Genomic DNA, 26,941 nt, shown 5'->3' with positions numbered 1-26,941 from the left:
AGGGATAATCAAGTTGCCAACCACCATAGGTATGGAGCCAAGGCAAGCAACGCAGATGCTGGATTTCGTAGTGGTAAAGGCTAGTTCAACTTATAATGCTATCATGGGGAGAACAGGGATACATGCCTTCAAGGCAGTCCCCTCTTCCTACCATTCAGTCATGAAGTTTCCCACCCGAAACGGGATTGGAGAAGAGAGGGGAGATCAAAAAATGGCTAGAAGCTGTTATGTGGCCTCTTTGAGGGCAGATGGAGTCGGGGGGCAGGTTCTTCCTATTGAAGATATGGATGTTCGAGAAAATGATGAGAATAGAGGAAGGCCAGCAGAAGAATTGGTCTCGGTTCCTTTATACCCCGAGAATCCTGAGAGGACGACTTTCATTGGAGCCACATTAGAGGAGCCCCTTAAAGGGAAGTTAGTGAAATTTTTGCAAGAAAATAGTGATGTGTTTGCATGGTCAGCAGCTGATATGCCAGGCATAGACCCGGAGTTAATTACTCACAAGCTAAACGTAGATCCAAGCCGGAAGACAGTGAAACAAAAGAAAAGAAATTTTGCCCCGGAAAGACAAGAGGCTATAAAGCAGGAAGTGGAAAAGCTCTTAGAGGCTGGATTCATTGAGGAGATTCAATTTCCGGAGTGGTTAACAAACCCTGTAATGGTGAAGAAGGCTAATGGAAAGTGGAGGATGTGTATAGACTTCACCGATCTGAATGATGCATGCCCCAAAGACTGTTTTCCGCTGCCTAGAATTGATACTTTGATTGATGCTACCGCTGGACATGAGATGCTGAGTTTCATGGATGGGTTTAGCGGATACAACCAGATCAAAATGCATAAGGATGACATTCCAAAGGTATCATTTATCACTGACTTTGGTGTTTATTATTATCTTGTTATGGCGTTTGGTCTCAAGAATGCAGGAGCCACCTATCAAAGGTTGGTGAATAGAATTTTTAAGGATCTTATTGGTAAGACTATGGAAGTCTATGTTGATGACATGTTAGTCAAGAGTCTAGTAAAGACTGATCATATAGCCCATTTAAGGGAAGCTTTTGAGGTCCTGAGGTACCACAAGATGATGTTGAATCCGACGAAGTGTGCTTTCGGAGTAGGATCTGGAAAATTCTTGGGATTGATGGTCTCGAAGAGGGGAATTGAGGCAAATCCCGATAAAATAAAGGCGATCCTGGACATGGAACCCCCCAAAACTGTCAAGGATGTTCAGAAGCTCACAGGAAGGGTTGCTGCGTTAGGACGATTCATCTCCAAGTCAGGAGACAAGTGCTTGTCATTTTTCAAGTCACTGAAGAACATCAAAGACTTTGTATGGAATGAGGAAAATCAGAAGGCATTTGAAGAGTTAAAGAAGTATATGGGCCAGGCCCCGTTGTTGGCCAAGCCAGTTCTGAATGAAGTTTTATTTTTGTACTTGGCTGTTTCAGAGAGCGCCTTGAGCGCCGTGTTGGTTAAGGAGGAACTAAAAGTCCAGAAACCCGTATACTATGTCAGCAAAATTTTGCATGGTGCTGAGTTGAATTATTTAGCCATTGAGAAATTCGCTTTAGCCTTGGTAATGGCTTCAAGAAAGCTGCGTCCTTATTTTCAAGCTCACCAAATTGAAGTGCTAACAAATCAGCCACTGAGAAATATCATTCACAGTCCCAAGGCAAGTGGGAGACTGATTAAGTGGGCAATAGAGTTGGGAGAGTTCGATCTCAAGTATAAGCCACGTACGGCCATAAAAGCCCAGGCACTAGCTGACTTCCTGGTGGAATGTACCATACCCAACCAAGAAGTCGGGGGGTAGGAAGATACCATACCTCAAGACAAGGGAGTCGACAATGGGGACAAGGAGAAAGAATATTGGGTTCTCTATTTTGATGGAGCATCAAAAACAAATTCCAGTGGAGCAGGGTTGGTTTTGCAAAGCCCTGATGGATTCTTAATTGAGTATGCCATGAAGCTAGACTTCCCAACAACAAACAATGAGGCAGAATATGAAGCCCTGATTGCTGGCCTTGGTCTAGCTGGGACACTTAGAGTCAAAAACTTAAAGGTCCGTGGAGACTCGAAGCTGATCATATCCCAGGTAAAGGGAGAATTTGAGGCAAGGGATGATACGATGGCTAAGTATGTTCGCCTAGTAAGGGCTGTGATGACCCAATTTAATGAATGCCATGTTGAACACATTCCAAGGGAAGAAAATGCTAAAGCAGATGCGCTATCAAAGTTTGCTTCATCTGAGATTGAAGAAAGTTCAGGAAGTGTGTACTTCCGTGTTTTGAAGACACGAAGCATAGATGTTAAGCTTGTGGCTCCCGTAGGCTTGGGGACGTCATGGATTGATCCCGTCAAGGCTCACATTCAGACCGGTTGGTTGCCAAGCGATGCAATTGAGGCACGGAAGTTAACTGTTCGAGCACTAAGGTACTCTTTGATAGATGGGATTCTATATAAAAGATCTTTCGTGGTTCCTTACCTGAGGTGTCTCAGGCCCGATGAGGCACGCTTGGCTCTTGAAGAAGTGCATGAAGGTATTTGTGGACAACACCTGGGGGGCAGGGCCTTGGCTCATAAAATAACCCGTTTAGGCTTCTATTGGCCAGAAATGATGGCTGATGCCAAAGAATATGTGAAGAAGTGTGATCGCTGTCAGAAGCATGCACCAGTTGTTAGACAACCCCCCGAGATGCTGACCTCTATCAACTCGCCTATTCCCTTTGCCATGTGGGGGATGGATATTCTAGGGCCTTTTCCTATGGCCACGGCACAAAGGAAATTTCTGATTGTAGCCATTGATTATTTCACCAAGTGGATCGAAGCCAAACCCTTGGCCAAAATCACAACTAAGCAGGTTGCACAATTCCTGTGGGAAAACATTATGTGCCGATATGGAATTCCCCGTATCCTCGTCACTGACAATGGAACACAATTCAACAATGAGGAATTCAAGAAGTATTGTGAAGAAAATGAAATTGAGTTACGATTCACCTCTGTGGCTCACCCGCAAGCCAATGGGCAAGCAGAGGTAGCAAATCGGATAATCCTGGATGGACTAAAAAAGAGGATCGAGAAGTCAAGAAATAATTGGGTGGATGAGATACTTCCAATATTATGGGCCTATAGGACTACCTGTAGAGTCACGACAGGAGCAACTCCTTTCATGTTGGCATATGGGGCAGAAGCAGTAGTTCCCGTGGAGATATCGCATTCCTCTCCAAGGATTCAGACTTTCAATGCTGTAGAAAATGAGGAAGGGCAGAGGTTAGCCCTGGATCTAATTGATGAAGTGCGAGATGAGGCACATGCAAAGATAGTAGAATATCAGAAAAAGGCTTCATTCTATTACAACCTAAGGGTTAAAGAGAGATTTTTTAAACAAGGAGATCTAGTCTTGAGAAAAATAGAGGCTTCTGGTGTTGGACAGAAAGGAAAGCTTGCCCCAAATTGGGAAGGGCCGTACAGAGTCAAGAGCGTTCAGGGTAGAGGAACCTACAAGCTGGAAACTATGGAAGGTTTTGAAGTCCCGAGGACCTGGCACGCACAAAACCTGAAGGTTTACTATGTGTAAGATAGGAGAAGTATGATTCTCACTTGTCATTGACAAGTAGGTTTAAAAGCACCTTGAAGCTTTGCTTGCATAGGATTTTATATTCCAGTAGAATTTACATTGTCTAGTTATTGTTGATTAGGGTCAAACCCATGCTATGTAAGGTTTTGGAAAACCAGACTTCATATTAAAGAGTTTGAAATTATTTCTATCTAAGGATGTTTAAGGTTCAAATGCATATTAAGATTGTAAAGATAAAACAGAAAAAGGCAAGAAAAGCAACGTATAAAACATAACCCCGAAGGGTAACAAGTTCTGATACAAATAAAGTTCAAAAAGAAGATATACAAAAAGCTAGGCCTTGGAAGGATGAGATTCCTCAGAACCACTATCCGAAGTCTCTTCGGAAGTTTCAGTCGTTTCTTCGGACGTCTCGGTCGTCCCCTCCGAAGTCCCTGTAGAAGTTCCATCGGCAGAAGATGATGGCTGTTGAGGCGCTGCTTTGGGAGATTCTTCCACCCTGGCCTTCTTAGCAACAGGCTCGAATTCCTCCTCGGGGGAATCTTCCTCCTCTCCATCCTTGATCATACCAGCAAGCTTTTCAGTAACACCTCCAAGCTCTGGAACCCGCACTGGGCAAGGAAAGGGCAACTGCTCAAGGACCTCGGGAAACTCATCTTGGATGGCCTCCACAGCAGCGTCCCAGCCTTCCTTATAGCTAACAGGATGAAGAAGGGCGTCATGCTCCACCATCAAGTCTTTGAATTCTTGAGTGTCCATCCAGCCATCAAAGGCTTTTTCCTTCTGCGCCTTCAAGATGACATTTTCAGCCCGGGCAGTCTCCAGGTCAGAAGTGGAAGAGGCCAATTGAGCTTCAAGAGCCTCAATTTTTTGATTGGCCTCCTCCAACTTCTTGTTGGCATCTTCCAGGCCAACCTTCCAAGCCTTGGCTTGGTGAATGGCCCCTTGAAAATGGGCGTTAGCCTGCAGGAGAAAACAACAAAGGTTTAGAAAAGAAAGAAAAGAGAATTGTAAAAAGCATAAGTAGAGTACATACCGTCGCCAGAGCTTGGGCTCCAAACAGCTCATTCCCCTCCAAGTCCTGTTGAAGGACAAAATCTTGATAATCCACCGGGGAAATGGAATGCTTAGACCATTCCTTGGACAGGGCCGTGCTGCCCACAATTGAGTCCTTGCCCCGGATCCCCCAAGCAGGTTGAAAGTAGGCACCTGGCCTCTGCTTGGTGCGCAGAACTTGGCTGGGGCCTTCCTCATCTGGCTCCGTCGCCTGAAGAAGGAACTCCGGGAAGCGGTCACCCAGTCGAGGGTCCTTAAAGATCTTCCCGGCCCTCTTCATCCTGGTTGTCTCCAGGTCCTTCGGCTTGGTAGCCTCCTCAATCTTCTCAGCCACTGCAAGAAACAAAGTCAGTTGAAAATCAATGAAATAAAAGTGCAGGAAATAAAGGAGATAAGAAAGGGAACTTACTTTTCTTATTAGCGGGCGAAAGGCCGCGTTCTACCAGGACGGTCTCCCGGATAAGGTCCCAACAATGGGAAGTGCCGTTGTCTTGCGTAAGGAGGTTGAAACCTCTAGCTTCCTCCTCAGACAAAGTTATGTCATTCGGGCTCCCGTCTACGGCCAGCCCAAAGGATGATCGAAACAGGGAGCCCCAATCTCCACCTTCCCAAATAACAAACAAAAAATCTTTCTTCCACCCCAAGTTGTTGTCAGGGATGGACTTCCCATTTACGATATGGGGGATAGTGGGGCGCTGGTTGATAGAAACCCAACCCGGACTTTTATCAGGGCTGTTTTTAAACTGAAAAATCTTCCCGAAGACAGCAACAGATGTGGGGACGTTGTGCTTGGCGCATTGCGACAGATAACACAGAATCAACCTCCAGGAATTAGGGGGAAGTTGGCAAGGGCTGATGCCCACATCAGCCAGTAGCAAAGGAATGAATGGATGAAAAGGGAGTCTAATACCTGCCCTCAGAGTATCCCTATAGACGCATAGCGCGTCCTTCTTCCACTGACAGGCCCTGTCGGCCGGACCCGCAAGAACCAGCTTAAAAGGCTCCTTGATTTTGAAGCAGCTGCTCAACTTTTCCAGCTCTTTGGGATCCCGTAAAGCACTGATATGATCGTGCGCGTCCAGATGCGCATCAGACGGATACTCGTCCCCTCGAGTGTTGATCATGTCGATTAAAGAAGTATACCTCGATCGAATAGGAAAATCATTGGACTTTCTAGCCACGTTCATCTTGGCCAAACGAGTCATTCTTTTGTCAGCCATCTGAAAAAAAGTATGAGGCACGTAAATAGGCTATCTTAAAATGGCACACAATGGAAAAATAATGAAAAGCAAAGGGAGGAATATTACCTGAAGAAGCGCTCCTGAAAAAAGGCTTTGAGCTCCGAGTTGCTGTTATTCCTCTGAGAATCTTAGCAGGAAGATGAAGAAGAAAACTAAGAAATAAGAAAGTGAGGAGCAATAGCCTTTCCTCATTCCTTTATATAAGAGGAAAAGGAAGTTGAAGGGACGAAAAGCCCATTGAGGACAAAAGCCCATAAGAAAAAGCCCAGAAAAAAGAATATTCCAGAATATTCCAAGGAATTCTAGAGCATTCTTAACAGGGTGTATTAAGCCCAGATCAATAAAAGAGGCCCAATAAGATTTGAAAAGGCCCAATAAAAGAGGCCCAATAAGATTTGAAATGGCCCAATAAAAGAGGCCCAATAAGATTTGAAAAGGCCCAATAAAAGAGGCCCAATAAGATTTGGAAAAGCCCAATAATAGAGGCTCAGAAAAATTTAATAAGGCCCAACAAAAAAGGCTAGGCCCAAATCCAATTAGGATTTGGAAAATACAATACCCTAAATTAAAGCTAAATAAAGAAGGCTAGTGGAAGACCAGGAACCAGGTCGAAATCCAGGTCGTGAATCCTGCCCGAAATCTTTCGAGCAGACACCCGAAAATAGCGGGTAAAAAAGACCAGAATCCAGGTCGAAATCCAGGTCGTGAATCCTGCCCGAAATCTTTCGAGCAGACACCCGAAAATAGCGGGTAAAAAAGACTAGAATCCAGGTCGAAATCCAGGTCGTGAATCCTGCCCGAAATCTTTCGAGCAGACACCCGAAAATAGCGGGTAAAAAAGACCAGAATCCAGGTCGAATTCAGGTCGTGAATCCTGCCCGAAATCTTTCGAGCAGACACCCGAAAATAGCTGGAATAAAGGAACTGAATTGAGGTCGAAGTTTCGACCAGGAATGAGGTCGAATAAAACCAAGCATCTTTCAAAAAATAAGGCTTAAAAAACCCAGGTCGAAGTTCGACTAGGATCCTGGTCGAATTCCAGGTCGTGGATCCTAGTCGAAATCCTTCGACCAGGAAGCAAGAAAACCAAAGAATTTTTGAACAGGATTCAGGTCGAAATATCGACTAGAATCCTAGTCGAAATCCTAGTCGATAGGCTTAAAAAAAAAAAGGGGGTTGAATTTTCGACCTCGATCCAGGTCGAATTTTCGACTAGGATCCTGGTCGAATTCCAGGTCCTAGATCCAGGTCGAAATTTCGACTAGGATCCTGGTCGAATTCCAGGTCGTGGATCCTAGTCGAATTCCTTCGACCAGGATGACAAGGCTGGCCCCATTTTTCGACTAGGATCCTGGTCGAAATTTCGACCTGGATCCTGGTCGAAAAAAGGGCTGGAAAATTGAAAATTCCAGAAAATAAGGAAAAATCCCAGAAAATTAGGGAAAATTCCAGAAAATAAGGAAAAATCCCAGAAAATTAGGGAAAATTCCAGAAAATTAGGGAAAAATCCCAGAAAATTAGGGAAAATCCCAGAAAATTAGGGAAAAATTCCAGAAAATAAGGGAAAAATCCCGGAAATAAGGGAAAAATTCCTGGAAATTAAGATAATTCCTGAATAAAAGGAAAAATTCATTGTAAATGTGTAGGTCGCTCCACACTTTACGGAAAAACGAAACCCTGTAAAGGAACAAATAGACTTAACTTCTGCGAAACCTAATCAATGTTTCCCAAAAGTTGGGGGGCAAATGATAGGGATAAATAAATTATGTTTGTATAATTAAATACTGTATTAATTTTACAAACTGTGGGCTGCCAAGCCCAATAAAAAGATATATGATACTCAGACCAGAAAGGTTAAGCCTGATGGACCAGATCAGGCCTGATGGAATAAAAAAGGCCCAAAAGCCCTGATTATTAATTAATTTCGTAATTAATTAATAAGGGATAAATCAGATGTTGAAAAGAGTCCCGATAAGGATATAAATCCTTGGAGATTAGCCTCAAGGGGACCTAAAAGGATAAGGAATCAGTTTCCTACTATCTAGGACTCCAAAGTCCATTCTAATTATGAGACTTGCCCACCAAGTCTCCTATACCAAGTCCAATTCAAGGACTCCCAACATCTATATAAGGGGTCTCACCCCCACCAATCAGAACTACATTTTTTGGCTTGATTCTCTAATTCACAAAGATACGTAGGCATCTCGTAAAGGCAGATTGAGTCACGAAACACGAGAGCAGCCATTAAAGGCCTTGAGCTCCCGAATCTTAGTATTAAATACAGCAAGTAATAACCTTGGTTTTTTATCCATAACAACTTAAAACATATTTCAATATGAATATTATTTAGAATTGTAATAGTTAAACAGGCCCAATTTACCAAGCCCAAGCCCATAAATTCTAGGTCCACTAACAAATTCTAACACATAATATTTATATTAAAATATTATATTAAGTCACTATTTATTTAATTAAAACAATAATAAAATTTCTCGCCCAGGTCGCCTCGCCTCGCGTATGCGAGAATCCGAGACATTCGTCCAAATCGCACTTCGACCCAACCCGACCCGAGTCGTGTCGTGGTGAGGCGGCGATACGCGCGTGTGTGTGCACGACGCCCACACTACACCCATGCATACCCACATGCCTTAGTAGTTGTGCACTACACTTGCATGTTATACAATATAAAGCCACCAACATTATTTTACCATATCAATGTGGTACTGAAGTTTTTACAACTTAATCAACCACAAACCCATTTCGAGCTAGCCATTTCAACTCCATTTATTTATGGATTTCACTAAGAAAATGTCTTAGATCCAAATATGGAAGTTTGAGTCCTCCTAGCAAGGAACAACTTCCAACTATTAGTTTCCGAAAATTACATCAAGATCATTATTTAATTATGCCTCTAAGTTCCATTTTCTAACACATATTCTCCCCAATTTTCAATGTACGTGAACGGGCTTTGATCTAACATATATTTTATAAACCTACATTCATAAAAAAAGGTGACTAGAAGTTATTCAACAGTTCCGCAAAGCACATATGAAGGGCTAACCTCCAAACTAAACCCGATCATCATATCTTTAGTGAGAAGACGATGTTTAACTGCCAACCACATTATGAAGGAGCACTTTGATATTGCAAGCTTATGTTAAATAATCACTTTGATATTGCAAGCTTATGCTAAACAATCTCAACCCAATGTGGATAAACTGTATTGAAGCTAATAGAGTTGTAAATATGACCCATCGAAATATTACACGCCTGAGCTCCAGCCCAACCAATATCATCAACTGCATTTATCTGTATATTGGAGATTAACTACCTCAACTCAATTATGTCCACACTATTTGATAAGGGTAAATCTCAGCAACCATTTCTCATAAATGATTTAACTCGGGCAAGATTAGAAGATTCAGCAGCTGTAATGATAGTATCCGGAAATTTTTACAAGAGAGGAAGATTTTGGATTCATGGGTCCCGCCAAATAAAAAAACTTGAATCCCTCCCAACTTTGTACTGAATATGTCGTTTGGCTATATCTCTAGAAGAGAACATTTTCCTACTACACCAGGACCTGCGATACAGAAATTTTGAGGTCCAGAATCCTTTCCCTTTGAGCAAATCACGTTTAAACTAGGAAACCCACAAACTGTAACCAACAGATTGAGAAATTTGCCAAATCTGAAATAAAATGGCAGCATCGTTCCAATCAAACATATTGCGAATTCTTAGACCTCCCTCGCATTTTGATAGGCAACAATTTGTCCAAGCTACCTTTTAAGAGCATCTCCAATGCAGGAGAGCTCTTAGCTATAGTTGCTTACGTGGCAGTTATTTAGCTATTCTCCAAATTTTATCCACTCCAACGCTGCAGACTTGTTAGTTAAAATTATACATATCCTCTATTCTTCTTCTATATCTATTGATTATCTATCCCTTCTCTATCTCAATCCACCTCATCTCCCGCTTAATTCTCCATCTCCCGCAGCTTCATCTTTCTTTCCTGCGCGCTATCATTTTTCCTATAGAGGTATGTCTCAAATTTAATTTGTTAATTTTTCTTTAATTAGGGTTATTGGATTCTTCTGTCTATCATTTGAATTATCGTTATCTGTTAGTTGTACATACACACACAAACACACACATATATATATATATGTATATATATAACTAGGGTTCTAGTTCTTACAAATTGGGCGATATGTGGACATTTTTTTAATTCCCCAATATCTTGTGTACTCTTTTGATAGAATATGAATAGTTCATTCACATCTTTACTAAATGATGGTTTATTCAAGAATTTCATATTTTCTCAACCACCCCCACAAACCCTAAGCCAAAATCAACAAGAAGCTGTAAAATCGAAAAAGGGAAGGAGGTTGAAGAATTTCTTGATCGAAGAGGATATGTTGTTGATTTCTGCTTGGTTAAATATTAGTATGGATCCGATTCAAGGGAATAATCAAACTCATTCGTGTTATTGGGATAGGATTTGGAGGTACTATAATGAAAATAAAGAAGGTCTTTCAAGTGATTGAACGGCAAATTCGTTGTGTAATCGCTGGTGTACAATCAATGAAAAAGTGGCCAAATTTATTGGTTCCTATAATCAGATTCTTTCAAAAAATCAAAGTGGCTTAACTAAGAAAAATAAGGTACCGTATTTAGTTTGATTTATCCTTTACTTTAATGAATTATGTGATGAATCATGTATGTCGCTCTGAAATGAATTGGTGGAATTATTTGGGTTGATTGTGCTCGAGGGTACTTGTTTGTTTGTAGTTTATGCGGGCTTGTACATGATATGAGACTCAATATTTTGTAGGAAAAACTCGTGACTTACTTTGATCTTCCTCACCCGAACCCCGTAATGCGAAGCCAACAAGATTTTGCTGCTCTGTATTGTTATGATGACTGATATTAAATTATCCCTATTCTGGAAACATTAAATTGTAAATTGAATTCTGACAGTGTGAATGAAAATGGGTAAAATGTGATGGATAAGCCGGGATCTTATAGACCTAGACTAAGTTTCTCTTATTAGTAGTCATTTCAAGCTACCGAAGGGGGGTAAAATGTGATATATAAGCCGGATTAATTTTGACCTTGACTGGTTTGGTTCCAAGTTGAATGAGAGAGTGTCATTAGAAGGCTTTTCCAGTTATATTGGCTTCATTAATTTTTTTGGCATCGGAAATCCCTCGGTTAAATCTACCGTGGTATGCAACTAGTAACTCATCTTAACTTCTCGCACTACCTTTGTTCAATTATTTTGCATCTCTCAGGTCTTGTGTTGTTCGATCTCTCTTTTAGCCATGCTAGAAGTTATGATATTTTATTTCTTTTACTTTTTTACTGGAAGGATCTTCTTCTTCCGAACTTGAATACCTTTGCGTTGAACTAATTTCAACACAACATGGTTCTGTTCCAAATTGATGACATTGCTTACCTTGTTAGTCTATCAAATCTCTGCGACCACCTAGTGCCCATATCTTTGTTTCTTTTAAGGAATTGTTTATAGGGTGTATGTAGCATGTGTTTCATGTTGCGAAGTCTCTAGCTTGCGAGTAACATTGCCAATAAACATTTGACTGCATATATGATTTCTCTTGTCAAGGTTTTATGTGCCCTTCTGCATATATGATTTCTCTTGATCAGGACTGCTGGATTCCCCTGTGTTCATTTTATTTATGTTGTCTGTTGGTTGCTTATGACTCTGAGATGATGCAACAGGAGCTTGCAATTGCAACAGGAGATGATGCAGTTACAGAAGGATGAGCAAGAAAGGCAAAACGAAATTATTCAGTTACAGAAAGAAAAGTTACAACTCCTCTTAGCGAAGGAGGAGAGGAAAAGACAGAAAGAGAAACGAGAAAGACAGATTTAGAAACATTTATCATGACAGTAGACACTAGTAAGATGCTACCAGATCAAGTAAAATATTACGATGCGCTCAAAGCTAGGATCATGAGAAACATATTGTAATATTTATGTGTACTTGACTCTATTTTGTAACTGTTATGTATTAAACTTTAATTTGTTTTATATGTGAAGTTTATGTGCTATACTTATTTTGACTCTTTTTTTGCAAATGGGAGAGATACATAAAAATTTAAAAATGCATTACATATAAAATATAAATAGAAATTACATAAAACAGTTAAACAAAAATTACATAAAATAAAATACATCACAAATAAATATTTAGTTCATGTCACTGTCATGCATCTGCCAAAGATGTTCCACAAGGTCATTCTGTAACTGAAAATGGACTTGTTTGTCTCGAATTTGTTTATGCACTTGTATGAATTCCCTGAGGGTACTTGAATGACTACGTTTTGGAGTAATAATTGGTATTGCAACATCTGTATCAAAGTGTTCTTCCTCCATATGTAATCTCTTTCATCTTCAATGATCATATTGTGCAAGATGATACATGTGCACATCCCAAAATCGTGATGGTCCACGTACCATTGCAAACCGAGATTGTAAAACTCCAAATGCTTGCTCAACATCTTTTCTTACAGATTTTTGTGCGGTTGCAAAATATTTTTTTTGTTACCTAGAGGTTTTGAAATAGTTTTGACAAATGTTGGCCAAGAAGAATATATATCATCAGCAAGATAATATCCCATGTTATATTTATGACCATTGATGGTATACCTCACTTCTGGTCCACGAGCTTCTGCCAAATCTTCAAATAGATGAGATCTATCTAACACATTAATATCATTTAACGATCCCGGTAGTCCAAAAAAAACATGTCAAATCCACAAATCTTTTGAAGCTATTGCTTCTAATATAATATTTGGTTCATGAACATGACCTGTAGACTTACCTTGCCAAGAAGTTGGACAATTTTTCCACTTCCAGTGCATACAATCAATACTACCAAGCATCCCAGGAAAGTCTCGTCGTTTATTTTCATTTAATATTCGAGACACATCTTCAGGATTTGGTCTTCTCAAATATTCAGCTCCAAACACTTCAACGATTGCTTTAACAAATCTTCTTAGACTCTCTATTGTTGTACTCTCACCAATTCGAACGTAATCATCGATAGCATCAACTGTCGTTCTGTATGCAAGCATCCTAAGTGCAGCTGTCATATTCTGAAGAGATGATAATCCACGAACTCCCACAACATCAACTCGTTGCATAAAAAAATTATCGTGAGCTGTAACTGCTTCTTCAATTCGTAAAAATAGTGATCGTCGCATCCGAAATCGTCGACGAAACTGTGTTTCTGTATATGTAGTTGTAGTAGAAAAATAATCACGATATAGTCTATCATGACCTTCTTCTCTATTTCGATCAAGTACACGATGATTCATAGTGGAACCACCATGATACGAGAGAGAATTCGATCTTTGTCGTCGATAATGAAGGTAAGCAGCACTCATTCTCATTCTTACTTCATGTTCTTCTTCTTGGGCTTGCATAATATCAAGAATTATTCGTGTAGTGTTCTCCATTACAAATGAATGATTTAGAAGTGGGATTAAATTTGAGTTGTGTCTGGAAATTGTGTTCTGGCTAGTTTTCAGTTTTGTTATCTATTTATAACATCTAAAATATGACCGTTATAAAATATAGCCGTTGGAATATAGTCGTTGCAAATATAGCCGTTGGAATTTGAAATAATACTAAAATACTATATTTGAATTATAGGTGACCATTATAGCTAACACCATTAGAGTACAACCCCTACAGGTTCAACAAATTTTAACTAACAGTTATTATATATTATTTTAGCTAATCATTTTCGCTACTACCCTCGCAGCATTTACGATCCCTTGTTCCTTCCCAAAGGAATTTTGCAAATATCAATTATACGACTTTCAGTACACCCTTTGGAAGAAACAGATACATCGACCAAAATCCCTAAATACTCCAAAGAACAGCATTAATCAACTGCAATCTTTCAGCATAAGATAGGAAAATAGAAGTCCAAACTTCAACTCGATCATAAATTTTATGTACTAGTGAAGCACAATCAGAGGTTTTTAGCATCCCAGTAATCAAAGGCAGAACGAGATATTGTAGGCAGCGAAGCAACCTCAGCTAAAACCAGAAGCATCAAGAATAGTCTGCATTTCCCCTTCTCCAACATTTCCGAAAAAACAACTACTTTTTTTGAAGATTTGGCTTTAAACCAGAGATTGAAGAGAACGACTCAAGCCCCTGTTTTAAGAGTTTAACAGAATCCACCTCCCCTTTATAAAACATCAAGATGTCATTCGCGAACGTAATGTGTGTCAAGTTAGACTCCTTTGTTTTCCATTGATGTTTAAGGTTACTATTATCAGTGAATTTTTTGATGCAAGAAGAGAGCACTTCCAGAGCTGCGGAAAAAAAATAAGGAGAGATAGTGTCACCTTGTCTAAGCCCTGATTTTGTAGCAAAAAACCCTTCAAGGTAACCATTTACCTTCACCGAGTACATTCCTGAAGAAATGCAAGCCATGATCCAATTAACAAACTACCGAGGAAAACCCATTTCAGTCAAACAGCTGCTCAAAAAACCCCAGTTTAAAGAATCAAACGCCTTTTCCATGTCAACTTTTATAAGACACCTAGCCGTACCTCTATTTAGATGGTAATCTTTACATAAAGCTTGAGCCACCATAATGTTATCACCAATTGAACGCTTAGAGATAAACCCAGTTTGGTTAACGACACCAAGCTGGGCAAAACCTTCTTCATTCTCAATGTCAACAGCTTTGAAATACACTTGGTTATGACATTACAACAGGAAATAGGCCTGAAATGTGCCATTCTTGTCAGATTTTTCTGCTTCGGGACTAATGCAATAACAGCTGCATTAACAGATCTAGGCATGTGAAGCGAGGTTGAGAAATATAGAATAGCCTTGAGCACATCCTCCTTCATAATACTCCAAGCTGCAACAAAAAATTCCACTGAGAACCCTTCCGGACCAGGACATTTTTTACAAGCAATTTTCTTCAAAACATTCCACACCTCTTCTTTGCAGGAAGGATCAGAGAGAACCGGTAAAACCAGGTCTTCAGGAATGTCATTCATCCTGAAAGAAGAACCCATTAAGTTCTTGAAAAAATCAACCGCAATGTTGGATATTTCCTTAAGATTTTCATGACCTTCCCCATTATCATCTTCAATCGTTCCACCTGCCTCTACAACAGTTATTTCCATCTCCCTTCTCAAGCCATCTAATACGAGAGTTTTGACAAAGAAAAATCTCTTCATTTTTAAGGCACAATTGTAATCCTCAATTAATCTTGCTTCCTCTTCCAGCTGTTCAAGTGAAGGAGGAGGTAACCCTTCCTGAAACATATTGATATAAGATCTAGCTTCAATGACTTTCAAATGAAGATTTCTCCCATTTCTATTACGAGAAATCATGCTCTGCTTGACCCTTTTTAATTTACCGGTAAGGATCCACCACCGATCACCCGTAATATCAAAATCCCAAGCTTCCTTAACTAAATTTAAGAAATGCGGGTGATCAATTAGATGATTAAACATCTGATAAGGCTTCTTAACTCGAGCAAAAGAGAAACCAACACTGACAGCAGCAGGGTTATGATCAGAGACACCTCGCGGCATAAAATTTGCTAACAAATTTGCATAACTAGTAACCGATACAACATTAACCATAACTCTGTCAATCTTACTATACTTTGGAGAGGTTTTATTCTTGTCCCACCAAGTGAAGAAAGAACCACAGTTCCGAAGATCAGTTAGACCCGACGAGTATATAAATTCTGACATACTACTATCCCACCTTGGATTACCTCCCTCTGTTTCATCCAACGAAGGAATAGAGTTAAAATCGCCCAACACACCCCAAGGCAAACCATACGAGTCAACCAAATGTTTGAACAAAAGAAACTCCTCCCATTATATTCTACGATCAATATAAGTATGAAGGCCATACATAAAGAATATCATGAAAGTATCCTTGGTATCAACATTCGTAATCTTACACAAAATTTGTTGAGCAGAAAAACTAAGAATCGTAACATGTTTCATATATTTTCAAAATGTTTAATGGTGAAAAAACGTAAAATTTTGTTTTAAGGGGGCCCTTACCAGATCATCCCCTTGTTTGATACATTGTATCATTTGAAACCAGCGATAGGCAAAAATCCGGCAGAAAGAAGCCTAATTTGTGCCTGAAAGTAAGGCCTACTGAACATGCAAGTACTATGTCCAGTTCCAATGAAGGATAAAAGCATGTCAGTGTACCATAATTTGTTATATGGTAGCAGAACAGGGAAGAATCAGTCAGCTTCCGAAAGGACGAGCCAAGAATCCAGGAAAACTTAACCTCATTCAACAGCCCCAAACCTTTTTAATATTTGAATTGAATTCAGCTACAATTTTCAATTTTTATAATTTCTGTAAAGAAAAGTTCAGCATGTGTATTGTTTAAAAGAAAGCAAGAAATTTAATTGAATGGACCATATGAAATTGGGTCCTCTCCTAGTTCAAAGATGCATCTACTCTGCCACTTTATGCAAATGGTGAACTTAAATTAAAAATCCATGTGACACATTGGTGACTTATGTACATAAAATTTGGGACCATTTTTTCATGTGCAGCTTGCAGTGCAAATTTCAAATGGCCAGGATTATCAGACAATAATATTCTCTGTTTTTTAACTTTTTTGTCATTTTAATTTGGCTTACTAGAAAGAAGATACAAAGCACAGAGGTAACCCCCCAGACAACATTCATCTTTGCTCTTTTCCAATGCTCATCCTTCTCCTCAAATGGTGTATTTCCAAGCTATAGTTACTTAACTGGTACCTTCTTCTCTCAGCTAAACTGTGAACAATGCTCTTTGCAGCTGATGCAATTGATAAACCATACAAATCAAACATACCAAGTACATTGCGCGCTTAGAGGTGAAATAAGATGTATGCATAACTAACCTCCATCACAAAGATTCGAAGGAAGGGGTGTTTCCGCAAATAAGTAGATGCAAATAATACAAATCCATAGCCTCACAATAAAGAATGCCATAACATTACAAGTTCAGGATACATGCATTTCAGCTAAGCTTAAGCACTGAGGAGCTACTTGTCTACTTGTACTAGGAAATTCTTGCTACATAGGTTCAACAACAAAACTTACACTAAAAATTCAGCAACTACAAACATAGGAATCACCTATGGCAAATACATTTGTAATGGTACGCACTGTTCATTGGATCATTCCCTTCAACTGGAACTTGCTCAGCTCTGCACCGGAACCTGCATCCTCTGCATTCATTGTAAGTGCAAGTTGGAGCTACTGAACCAATCATTAACCTTCTCGCATTACTGTGAATCCACTCTTTGCCATGAACCTGTGAATTCGATGAGAACCAGAACAATTATTTAGTAATAGGAAATTCGTACACTGAACGAAGAGAGAACAATAACAAAAAACATATCTGATAATATTTTACTGTGATAAGCCTTAAGGTTCTTGACAAAAGTTACATTTGCGTGTCTCACCTGCAAGTCATTTCCCAGTACTGCTGAAGCGTGAATGTTTTGAGGACGAGGATTAACTACACGAGTGCTGAACCCTGTAATAAAAAATTGAAATATTTAAGATAAATAACTTTCTATAGCAAATGTATCGGCACACTTTTGAAAACCCCCCTCAAGATTTAGCATCTAGAAATGTAGTTGTTGCCTTACATTTCAAGAAGCCAAGGTCAAATGACATCAACACAGACACACAAACAAACACACTTAAACTGATATTTCACCAAAATAATAAAAATTGTCACTAGTCTTCATTTTTAGTGTTTGTCAATACAAAAGTGAACGGAAAACCAGCTTAGCCACATTACGTAGTTACACAGACATTTACATGTAGAAAACAAAATGAAGTAACCCTATAAGTATGACCTTGTGTAGTTTGTGCTGCACAAATTAAGACGAGGAAGAGTAAGTTGAGTGTGTTAAAGTTCGCCATTGTTGGCCCTTGGTATGGTGATAAGTTTGCAGAAAAATTGACAACTTTTAAGAGAATGTAAGTGATAGAAGAAAAGAAAGTGAAGGGCTTGTGGTACCGGGTAGTGACCATATATAAGAGATAGACTACTGGTGTAATGTGCAGCATATCCTGAGACAAACACTCTAAAGAGGTCCCTATCAGACAAATATCAGTTTGAGCTTCAATAGCTCACATTACAGAACTACCCCTTGAATGATTAATTTAGTTTGGTACATGAAAAGAAGAACTTTGTTTCTGTGAGATTTTTCAAGGGTGTTTTTGGGTTTTTAAGCTTGAAAAATTTGTTAGCATGCACTCAACTTGGAATAGATTCTCACCCCCACCAACAAACTGTAAGGAGAAAGATACATACAGACACAGTATGCATGGAGAGCCCTAGAATATCGTAGAAACCTTGGACTGTTCATAGATCTACCTACTTTGTTTATTTGGTCAAGAACCTTTCCAAACAGTAATTCATAGCATAGCACAGTGTACCAAATGTTCAGAAAAAAAAAACTGAATACCAAGGACTTTCTAACCGATATCTTAAAGTATAATGTCTAATCCTGTTTTTCTAGTATTGCAATCTGATAATTAGTTACCACAACCTGATGCTAAGTTATGATGAGCATTCGGGCATTTCAAAAATACGCAAATTGTACCATCAATGGGTAATCAATTGAAATGTCGAATGCTAAAATTGGCAATTTATAATTAATTATCGAACTTGTTTGACAAATAAAGTGGCATCAGGCATGAGTACTCTGTGCATGTACCAATATACCTGGTTTTATGTAATAAACGACATGCAATAAATTTAGCAACTATTGTGATTCCGATGAGGAATCCAAGTACATTAAGAAAGTTTGGTCGCTTATAATAAAAACATTTGTCACCAAGCACCTTCTTAATTTCACTTGCAATTACATGCTCTATATGTACATACGAAATTGATCATGATGTGATGTTTGATAATGTGTAACAAGCTTTGTACATTTGATGTGATGGTCACGCGGTTGTTACAATAGATCTTCCCCACTTCTCTCAGCAGCTACGTTGTTTCAGGAATCTATTTTATATATATGAAATTTCTTATAATTACAGATATATTCATGTTTGTGCAAAACTAGCAAATAAGTTTGGATGGATCATTGCTTTGCTATTTAGGTACCCCCAAGATTAGCTGTACTAACAAAACACCAACTGCCTCAAATCATGCTGCATTTTATTTACTCGAGATTTACCGTGATGTAGGTTGTCACTGTCAATTAAATTGCTAATCTTGGATTTCTAGTTACTTTCACAATTTGAATGTAATTCAGCTGATTGCAGGAAATTCAAAGTGGAACGTTTTCTAAAATAATAAAAATGGAATATATACCAGTAAACTATTCTTTTTTTTAGAAAAGATCAACGGATTATCAATTATTTATACGGGTTATTATTATTACTGGCAGAATGATTTTGTAGCATGAATGTTCGTATAAGAGATCGATAAATCCGAAACAATAACTTCAGTCCGTGAAAATTTTGACGATTAAATATATGATATCATTTGAAACAAAAATTTAAGATAGTGGAGACGAAACGAAGCGCATACAATTCAAATCGGCAGGAGGAATGTGACATTTATAGAAGAAGTAAGTTCTTGATCATGCATGAGGCCTGTTCATTGTGATCAATGGCTTAAGGCTAATTAACACCTCCCTTAAGTTTGGTAACATATGTACCGACACTTCGCCTTGTTTACATTTAAATGATTTAATTAAGTCGATAGTTGTGTTAAAGCTTGTAAGGATGGCGGCAACTTTATGCGTATAATTTCTTAATTTTCAATTTAAAGTCTAAGAACAATGTCTTTAACCTTCTTTAACTTCGAATTTGAAGAAATGAACAGTGTACATATATATTGATTGGTGATGAATTGATCATACGAAGGATGCACTTAGCTACCGCATGGTGCCTTTAAATGCATCTTATCTTTGTTTTTAAAATCTAGAAAACTATCTCCAATGATTATCAACTTTGTCTTTATTATTAAACTTCAAATTTGAAGTAGCACAGCAGGAATGAAGCAAATATTAAACAAAAAACATGCAACTTGAAACAGGAAGATATGTTATCTATATATCTATAATAAGGAAAATCTCTTCTGGTTGACATGGTGTAGTCGAATGCTTTAAACCAATTTTTCTAAATTTCTCACAATTTAGTTATTTTCTTAATTTCTCCCTCCTATGTTTCATAACTCCCTGCATTTCTTAACTGAAGGCTTTTTATTTTCTGACTAATTACTCAATATAAACTCTTGACGTTACAAATTCATTTGGGTTGTATATATGTGATCACCATTACCATATCACTTCCTACTATAACTACATACAAATTAATCGTCGTTGGAGGCAAGGGTCCTGAGAACCTCTACAGGCTAAAATTCTTAAAAAAAATTATTTATCATATATAGCCGTAAACATCATCCAGGTGAAGACAGGTTGTAACATAGCAGTTTCGATGATTTAATATTTCAGAAATCTATAAGAAGAGTAAGCCATCACCTGTTATCAAGATATTGCAGAAAATAGGAATGAAACTTTAGCTACAAAAGCCCGTAATTTAACCTGCATACTACTTCACCTTGACATTGCATTTGACCTTTCATCATGTATCTTCTGTTTGTTGTATTGCAATTTCTATTTTAGCTATCAATCAATTTTCATATAAAGATTGAATCTCTACTAAAATGGTCACCTTTTGTCATCTCATGCTTTGGTTCAGACATAACTCTTGGATTTCGGTACCTACTGATGGGAAAATGTAAATTTATATTTTCTGTAATGTTTTTATTGTGTGTAGGTGTTTAATGATGGATATTATATCTCATTATAATTTTTTTTTGTGATATTGGGTATTTTGATTGCCGAATACTACCTCCAGCTCAATAATCTCTATAATGAGATGTAGAAGGCTAACAAAAGCTGGGTCCATTATGATCGCTGAGATGAGCTCTTGTCACTATGCACTAACAATTAATCATGCTATTTATTGCTAAGGTTGGTAGAACCCCTGCTTAATGGATATAAGGGCTTTCTTTGTCATCACATTCTAATGTCAAGTTTCTATTTTATGTTTTTAACATGTTTTTACATATGATCATTCTCTCATCATTATGCAGTCACCGTGCTAATTTTGCTAATGTTTACTGGAATTGACATTCTATTTCAAATCAACTCAGGTCTCAGTGTATTGTTAGCTATAATAGAACAAAACATGACTCTGACATGCCATTCTCTGATCGAGGTAAAAAGGATATTTAGCACTTTTTTTTAATATTTTAATGTACTAATCTTAATTCATGAAAAATCCTAGATTGCAATTTTAATTAAAATATAAAAATAAATTATGTTTGCCGCTCAGTGCTTTAATTCTATAAAACATTGAAAAATGTAATGATTCTACCAAAGATATTAATTATGTTTCTAAGAAGATTGAAAGAAAAAGTTAAGGTGTAAATATTATTAAGTGATTAGCCTATATTATTTTATATTATTATTACTACTCTTCCTTTTGACAGCTATACATATATACATATAATTCTACAAAACAAATAAAATTATATTGTAGAATGGGAGAAAGCGGAAAAGAGATTACTATGATATATACGGAAAAAAATAATACACTTTAGTAATGATAAATTTGAGAGTACCGTAAATATAAGATTATTTGAATTTTGTTATAATTATTCCATATTTCAATTTCTTATCTACGAGCATTATAACATGTATTTTCTAAAATAAAAGGACCTCTAAAATTGAATATCGGGAAAATTAAATTTCAAAAATATTTATCATTGACATTAAGTATAACAAAATATAAGTTGCGAAAACAATTGATCACAAATGAGTAATTTAAATTTTTATCGATAAACATATGTTGAGGTTGATGAGTAATAATTATATTATATACTTAACAAATGAAACTCTTATGATATATATGTTATATATTAGAAAATAATTTATTAATTAACTATTGAGCAGGATATTTGAATTATATTTAGAAATATTTTTCACCAACCGCGCGAAACGCGATTTTTTCACCTAATTATTTAATAATTTATTTTCACATATATCGAGATATATAATTTATGTTTATATGTTTGTGTGTACAAGTATATATATAATTAATGCTTGGAGCAAATTTGAAAGAATATTTAATTAATGATTGGAAATGTAATAATAATGATATAAAGGGTGTGCTGGTATTGCTGTTGGTGACAGCAACAACAGTTTTTCGCTGAAAAATTGTTAAAAAACTGTTTGGTAAAATTTAAAACCTGCTTTTCGAAAAATTGTTTTTGGCCTAAAAGCTGCTATTAGAGAAAGCAAGTCCCCCATACTTTCAGAAAAAGCTGCTTTTCAGCTTTTGCGCGAAGTAGATGCTGATTTCACCATCAAACCTTGCCAAAAGCATTATTATTTTTAATTTTTTGCATCAAAACATGTACATATCAAAAAAATTACCAAACAGTCATCTGATTTTTACAACAACACTTTTTTCAACAACACTTTTTCTAACAGCACAACATTTTTTAACAACAATTCCAAACAAAGCCAATGTAAATTTAGTTTTTATTTGATCATTTGACTATATATATAGGCAAATAATCACATAGATCTAAACTTAGAATATAAACTATAAAATAATCTAAGTTATTGGATCAATCTAATCTAATTTCCCCCTTAAAAGCACCACATCCAACTAATCTGCATCCTTTCACACACAATCTCAGCTTTTTTTCATTCATTTTTAATTTGATTTTTCCTATCAAATGGTAATTTTTTTAAATCCGACTTCACTGTATTTTTGTACATCTCTCAATGATCGATTTGCATAACATATGTGATATATTTCGAAGTAATTTTAAAAATATATTATTTGGTTTCTAGTTTCTATTCTAAAATTGGTTTTTATTAGAATAGTCCTCTTATAATCACGTAGGCCTCGTGTGTTTCGTAACCGGACTACGTAACTTGAAATTCCTTGAATTTAAAATGAGTTACACTGTTTGGTTTGTTGTATTTTAAAGTGGATAAGGGAACTTCAAATTTCATAATTTTTATAGTTATCATAAAATAGGGGAAGTTAGTTACAAATTTCACCAAGGTCACCACAAGTTACATAGTTATTGAATATAAAAATATTGATTACTTACCAAAATTAACTACGTAACCTCTGGTTACATATTAATAAATCAAACACGTATATTTAATTACCTTGGAACTTGAAGTTCTGATTTAGTTACGGGAAAATTCAAGTTCATGTGTTATTATAAAAATTGACGAAACAAACGAGGCCATAATTCATTCATATGAAAATTATTGAATTGGCTCTCATAATTTTATGTTAATAAATAGAGTAACTCGTTCTTTCATAATCCACAGGGTATGATACCTTATAGCTTCACATTTACAAGTCATTTTCTCATTACTTTGGGCCTCTCGAAACCTTACCTTATTGGAGCTTTAGGGAGTTTGTTAGACTATTTATTTATATTAAAATTACCGAATTTTCCTCATAATTGTATGTCGATAATTATTTTCATTTAATTAATATAAATCTAATTCAATATGCATGTATTAAGTACTCTGACTCATAATTACGTATGTTTTATTACTACTTCATTATTTAATATTAACCATTAATAACTATATATGGATAAATTAAATACATTTTCTAAGGAAAAACAAGATTAGTGTATGAAAGTGTATGAAGACTCAAACACGAATTTTAGAAATTTTTCTTGATTCTAATTACACGGAAAACTATTATAAAAAATATAAGTTTAGTAAAATGGTAAAAATTATATGTGAATAAAGGTTAGATTTAAATTTTTAAAGTTATACGTGATATAATGATGAAATTTTTTAATCGTATTAATATATAACAAATATCGAACTTTAATTTATATTAGATAAATTAATATTGTAACACACATACTTCTGTCAAAATCAGCAATCATTTACCTCATTTGTCACATATTTAGCATTCAAATACATTAGTTATTAAAAAAAATTATTAACATTTTGAAAATGTGCAAGGGCTAAGAATACCACTACATACCTCTATTGTTTCAGCTAAATGTTAAATATCGAAAAATATATTATGCACCAATATAATCACACCCTAAAAGACAAAAAACTACGTGTAATAACCCCAATTTTTGGAAATTTTTGAAACCCTTATGAATAGTGTTTTTGCTGAATGAAAATTTTTTTCATGCCACACTATGTAGGGGTTCTGTTATGGATATTCTAAGATCATATTAGTATTCCATAAAGTAAATAAGTGTATGTAAAGATCGTCAGAATCCAATTCCAAACACTTTGATTTTTCTCGAAAATCCACCAGATACCGAAGGAATTGAGTATAAGGTAACATGATTAAAGGGATTTAAATTCAAGGATTATAAGAGAGGATTATAAAAAGGAATATAATGTATTGAGAAAGGTTAAGGGAACCCAAGTAATAAGATCCCGGGTATGATCCCTCAAACGATCAACGAGAAAGAGAGTTAAGCGAACCGTAAAACAAATAAACGTCCAAGGGGCAAGCACATGCAAGTAACATGAGAAGGAAGCTTATAATATAAGCTAAAACATGTGGTTAGAAGCAAGGTGACATCATCACACCACAAGAATGAGACATGTGGCAAAGTAGTGATGCAAGCAATGACATAAGCAAGTGAAAACAAGATATTTAGCCAATAATTAACCACAACCATGCATTCTTTGCACAAATATCAAGGCAAGACAAGCAAGCAAAAGCTATCCCCCATTTCTTTCTTCTTCCATTCGGCCTTTTCAAGAAATGAAGAAATAGATTTTCAAAACTCAAGTTCTAGGCCATGGAAAATTACAAGGTTTGTTTCCTTGGATCCTATATTTCATAACTTAGTTATACCATGAGTTTAAGATCAAGATTCCATTGTTTGCATAGCTAATCCACTCATCAAAGATGATGATGAATAGTAGTGAATAGTAACTTACTTTAATTTTCTTGATTTTCATGAAAGCTTAAGGTTGATTAAGCATAGATCAAGGTTCCTAGAGGCTTGTTAGTGACTACCTACTCTCCAAGGAAGGTATAAACTCTTGAACCCTTAGTTTTAAGTTTGGTTTGTTTGGATGATAATAGTGCTTAGATGAATGGGTTTAGTTTGATGTTGATGGATGTTGGATTGTTGTTGAATTGGTGATGATTTGGTGTAGTTTAAACTTTGGAAATCGTTAGGTTATAGCCGTCGTAATGCCCGATTTTCTATAAACTGTTTTGTGATTAACTGTTAGACCCAAACACCCACTTCTATAAACTAACCACTTCCATGCTTAGATAGGTTATGTTTCAAGCTTCGTTTTGATATGTGGTTTGCTTGAATCCGATGTACGGTTTAGGAGAAACGACCGTTTTAAGTAACGGTGTTTCGCGAACGAACCTTTACCCCTCGCCTTACTTTGAAACCTTGGTTAAGGCCCTTAAATGACTAATTGGAGCATGAAACATTTATGTAGAGTGTGTTAGGCAGTTGATAAGACACTCGCGAAAGAATCGCCTTAAAACTCGTAATGGGTAAATTATTAAAAATGGTGGAGCCGAGGGTACTCGAGCGACTTAAGTAAATCGTTAAGCGCAAAACGAGCGTTAGAGTCTGAGTTGGTTAGAGTATAGATTTACAAGTGACTTTGGTTTAATTCCAACTTACTTGTTGCTTATAGGTTACCAGACTCGTCTCGAGCCATTCGTAACCCCCAGTCGCTCAGGCAAGTTTTCTACCCGATATACTGTTGTTGTGATGTAAATATATGTATATGCATTATCTTGTGATAGTGCATGATTGTTATTAGCAAATTTTGCGATATATTGGAGCATGCTGATATGGTATATATGCATGTCTGTTTCGTAATCTGGTTATCTATCTGTTGATTTCAATGCTTATAGTTGCATAATACCTATGCTAGAAATAAGCAAGTAGTTGCGTATACCCTTAGTATAGGGGATAAAAGGTGAACATATTTCTAAACCGGGAGTCGATGTTCCCGAGTATATTATATATATATATATTTATATATATGGATATAGTTTTTAAAACTATGGATCGAATAAGGTTTATTCGATACCTTTATTTTACTTAATTGAATATTAATTTGAGTATTCATTCGAGGGCTTATGACTCAGTTTATTTTATTATTTGAATATTATTTGAATATTCATTCGAGGGCTTATGACTCAGTTTATTTTATTATTTGAATATTCATTCGAGGGCTTATGACTCAGTTTATTTTATTATTTGAATATTATTTGAATATTCATTCGAGGGCTTATGACTCAGTTTATATTATTATTGAATATTACTTGGATATTCATTTGAGGATGTATGACTCCTTTATTTTATGAATATTATTTATAGTATTCATTCGAGATATTATGACTCCGCTTATTACTTAATAATATTCTTTATTGTATTAAAGAATAAGGTGTCGATAATCAAACTTATTTTTGATTATTCAAATAAAAATATTACTTTCGTATAAGTATATCTTTGATTATTTGCTATTCATTCAAGTATAAGTTTTCCAACTTCTACCTCAATTATTCTTATGGGAATATTATTTAAATAATAATATTCAGATATTTCTTTCATATCGGGACTGATTTATTTTAATAAATCAGTATTACTCCAAACATTCTTAAAAATGTTTTCGAGTCTTCAAAATGATTTTTAAAAGTTAGAGCGGATCCCAAAACTCATTTTTATATTTAAGATCTTCCTTTCAAAGGGGATTTAAATATTCGCTCAAAACCTGGGGAATCCGGCTCAGTGGTGTATTTTATATTCGCGACGAGGTTGCTGTTTTGGTAAATAAATTGATTACTTACCCAACGTTCGGGAAGTAAGTCCATCTATTGAGTCGGCATAAGCAACATGGGCTCAGTGGGCGTCCATGATAGTGTAAGTGGCTCAGTGGGAGTCCATCAAATGCATAAGTGGCTGAGTGGCAGTCTAGCATAAGGTCCTATTGCGACCAGGGT

General features: G+C 36.6%; 2 protein-coding genes across 3 annotated transcripts; both read right to left on the bottom strand.

Moving 5' to 3' along the window:
• Nucleotides 1–12,288: 12,288 nt before the first annotated feature.
• LOC141690688 (uncharacterized) lies at nt 12,289–13,355 on the bottom strand. The gene is made up of 3 exons (XM_074495467.1): nt 12,719–13,355; nt 12,544–12,595; nt 12,289–12,400 (listed from the first exon to the last, which is right to left on the bottom strand). The coding sequence occupies exons 1-3, from the start codon at nt 13,353–13,355 to the stop codon at nt 12,289–12,291; spliced, it is 801 nt and encodes a 266-aa protein (XP_074351568.1).
• A 3,488-nt stretch (nt 13,356–16,843) lies between these two features.
• LOC141705979 (EPIDERMAL PATTERNING FACTOR-like protein 9) lies at nt 16,844–18,361 on the bottom strand. Of its 2 annotated transcripts, none has more exons than XM_074508833.1 (3): nt 18,228–18,361; nt 17,365–17,438; nt 16,844–17,213 (listed from the first exon to the last, which is right to left on the bottom strand). In XM_074508833.1, exons 1-3 carry the CDS (start codon nt 18,280–18,282, stop codon nt 17,031–17,033), a joined length of 312 nt encoding a protein of 103 aa, XP_074364934.1. In that variant the 5' UTR covers nt 18,283–18,361; the 3' UTR covers nt 16,844–17,030. The 2 variants fall into 2 exon arrangements, with proteins under 2 accessions (XP_074364934.1, XP_074364933.1); XM_074508832.1 differs by lacking the exon at nt 18,228–18,361 and adding an exon at nt 17,767–18,147.
• Nucleotides 18,362–26,941: the final 8,580 nt, after the last annotated feature.

The sequence above is a fragment of the Apium graveolens genome, chromosome 2 (assembly GCF_009905375.1).
Source record: "Apium graveolens cultivar Ventura chromosome 2, ASM990537v1, whole genome shotgun sequence".
In the NCBI taxonomy this organism is placed as follows: Eukaryota; Viridiplantae; Streptophyta; class Magnoliopsida; order Apiales; family Apiaceae; genus Apium; species Apium graveolens.
This window is presented reverse-complemented; position numbering and strand designations above follow the sequence as displayed.

Bases quoted from the DNA above. Each gene is read 5' to 3' on its own strand.
- LOC141705979 (XM_074508832.1), bottom strand. From the start codon at position 17,980: ATGCTGCACATTACACCAGTAGTCTATCTCTTATATATGGTCACTACC. The intron at 17,439-17,766 runs GTCATACTTATA...TTTTTATTACAG, and splicing joins TGCAGCACAAACTACACAAG to GGTTCAGCACTCGTGTAGTT. The intron at 17,214-17,364 runs GTGAGACACGCA...TCGAATTCACAG, and splicing joins TACTGGGAAATGACTTGCAG to GTTCATGGCAAAGAGTGGAT.
- LOC141690688 (XM_074495467.1), bottom strand. From the start codon at position 13,355: ATGGAGAACACTACACGAATAATTCTTGATATTATGCAAGCCCAAGAA. The intron at 12,596-12,718 runs GTAAGTCTACAG...TTAATGTGTTAG, and splicing joins TTGTCCAACTTCTTGGCAAG to ATAGATCTCATCTATTTGAA. The intron at 12,401-12,543 runs GTATACCATCAA...AAAATCTGTAAG, and splicing joins GCTCGTGGACCAGAAGTGAG to AAAAGATGTTGAGCAAGCAT.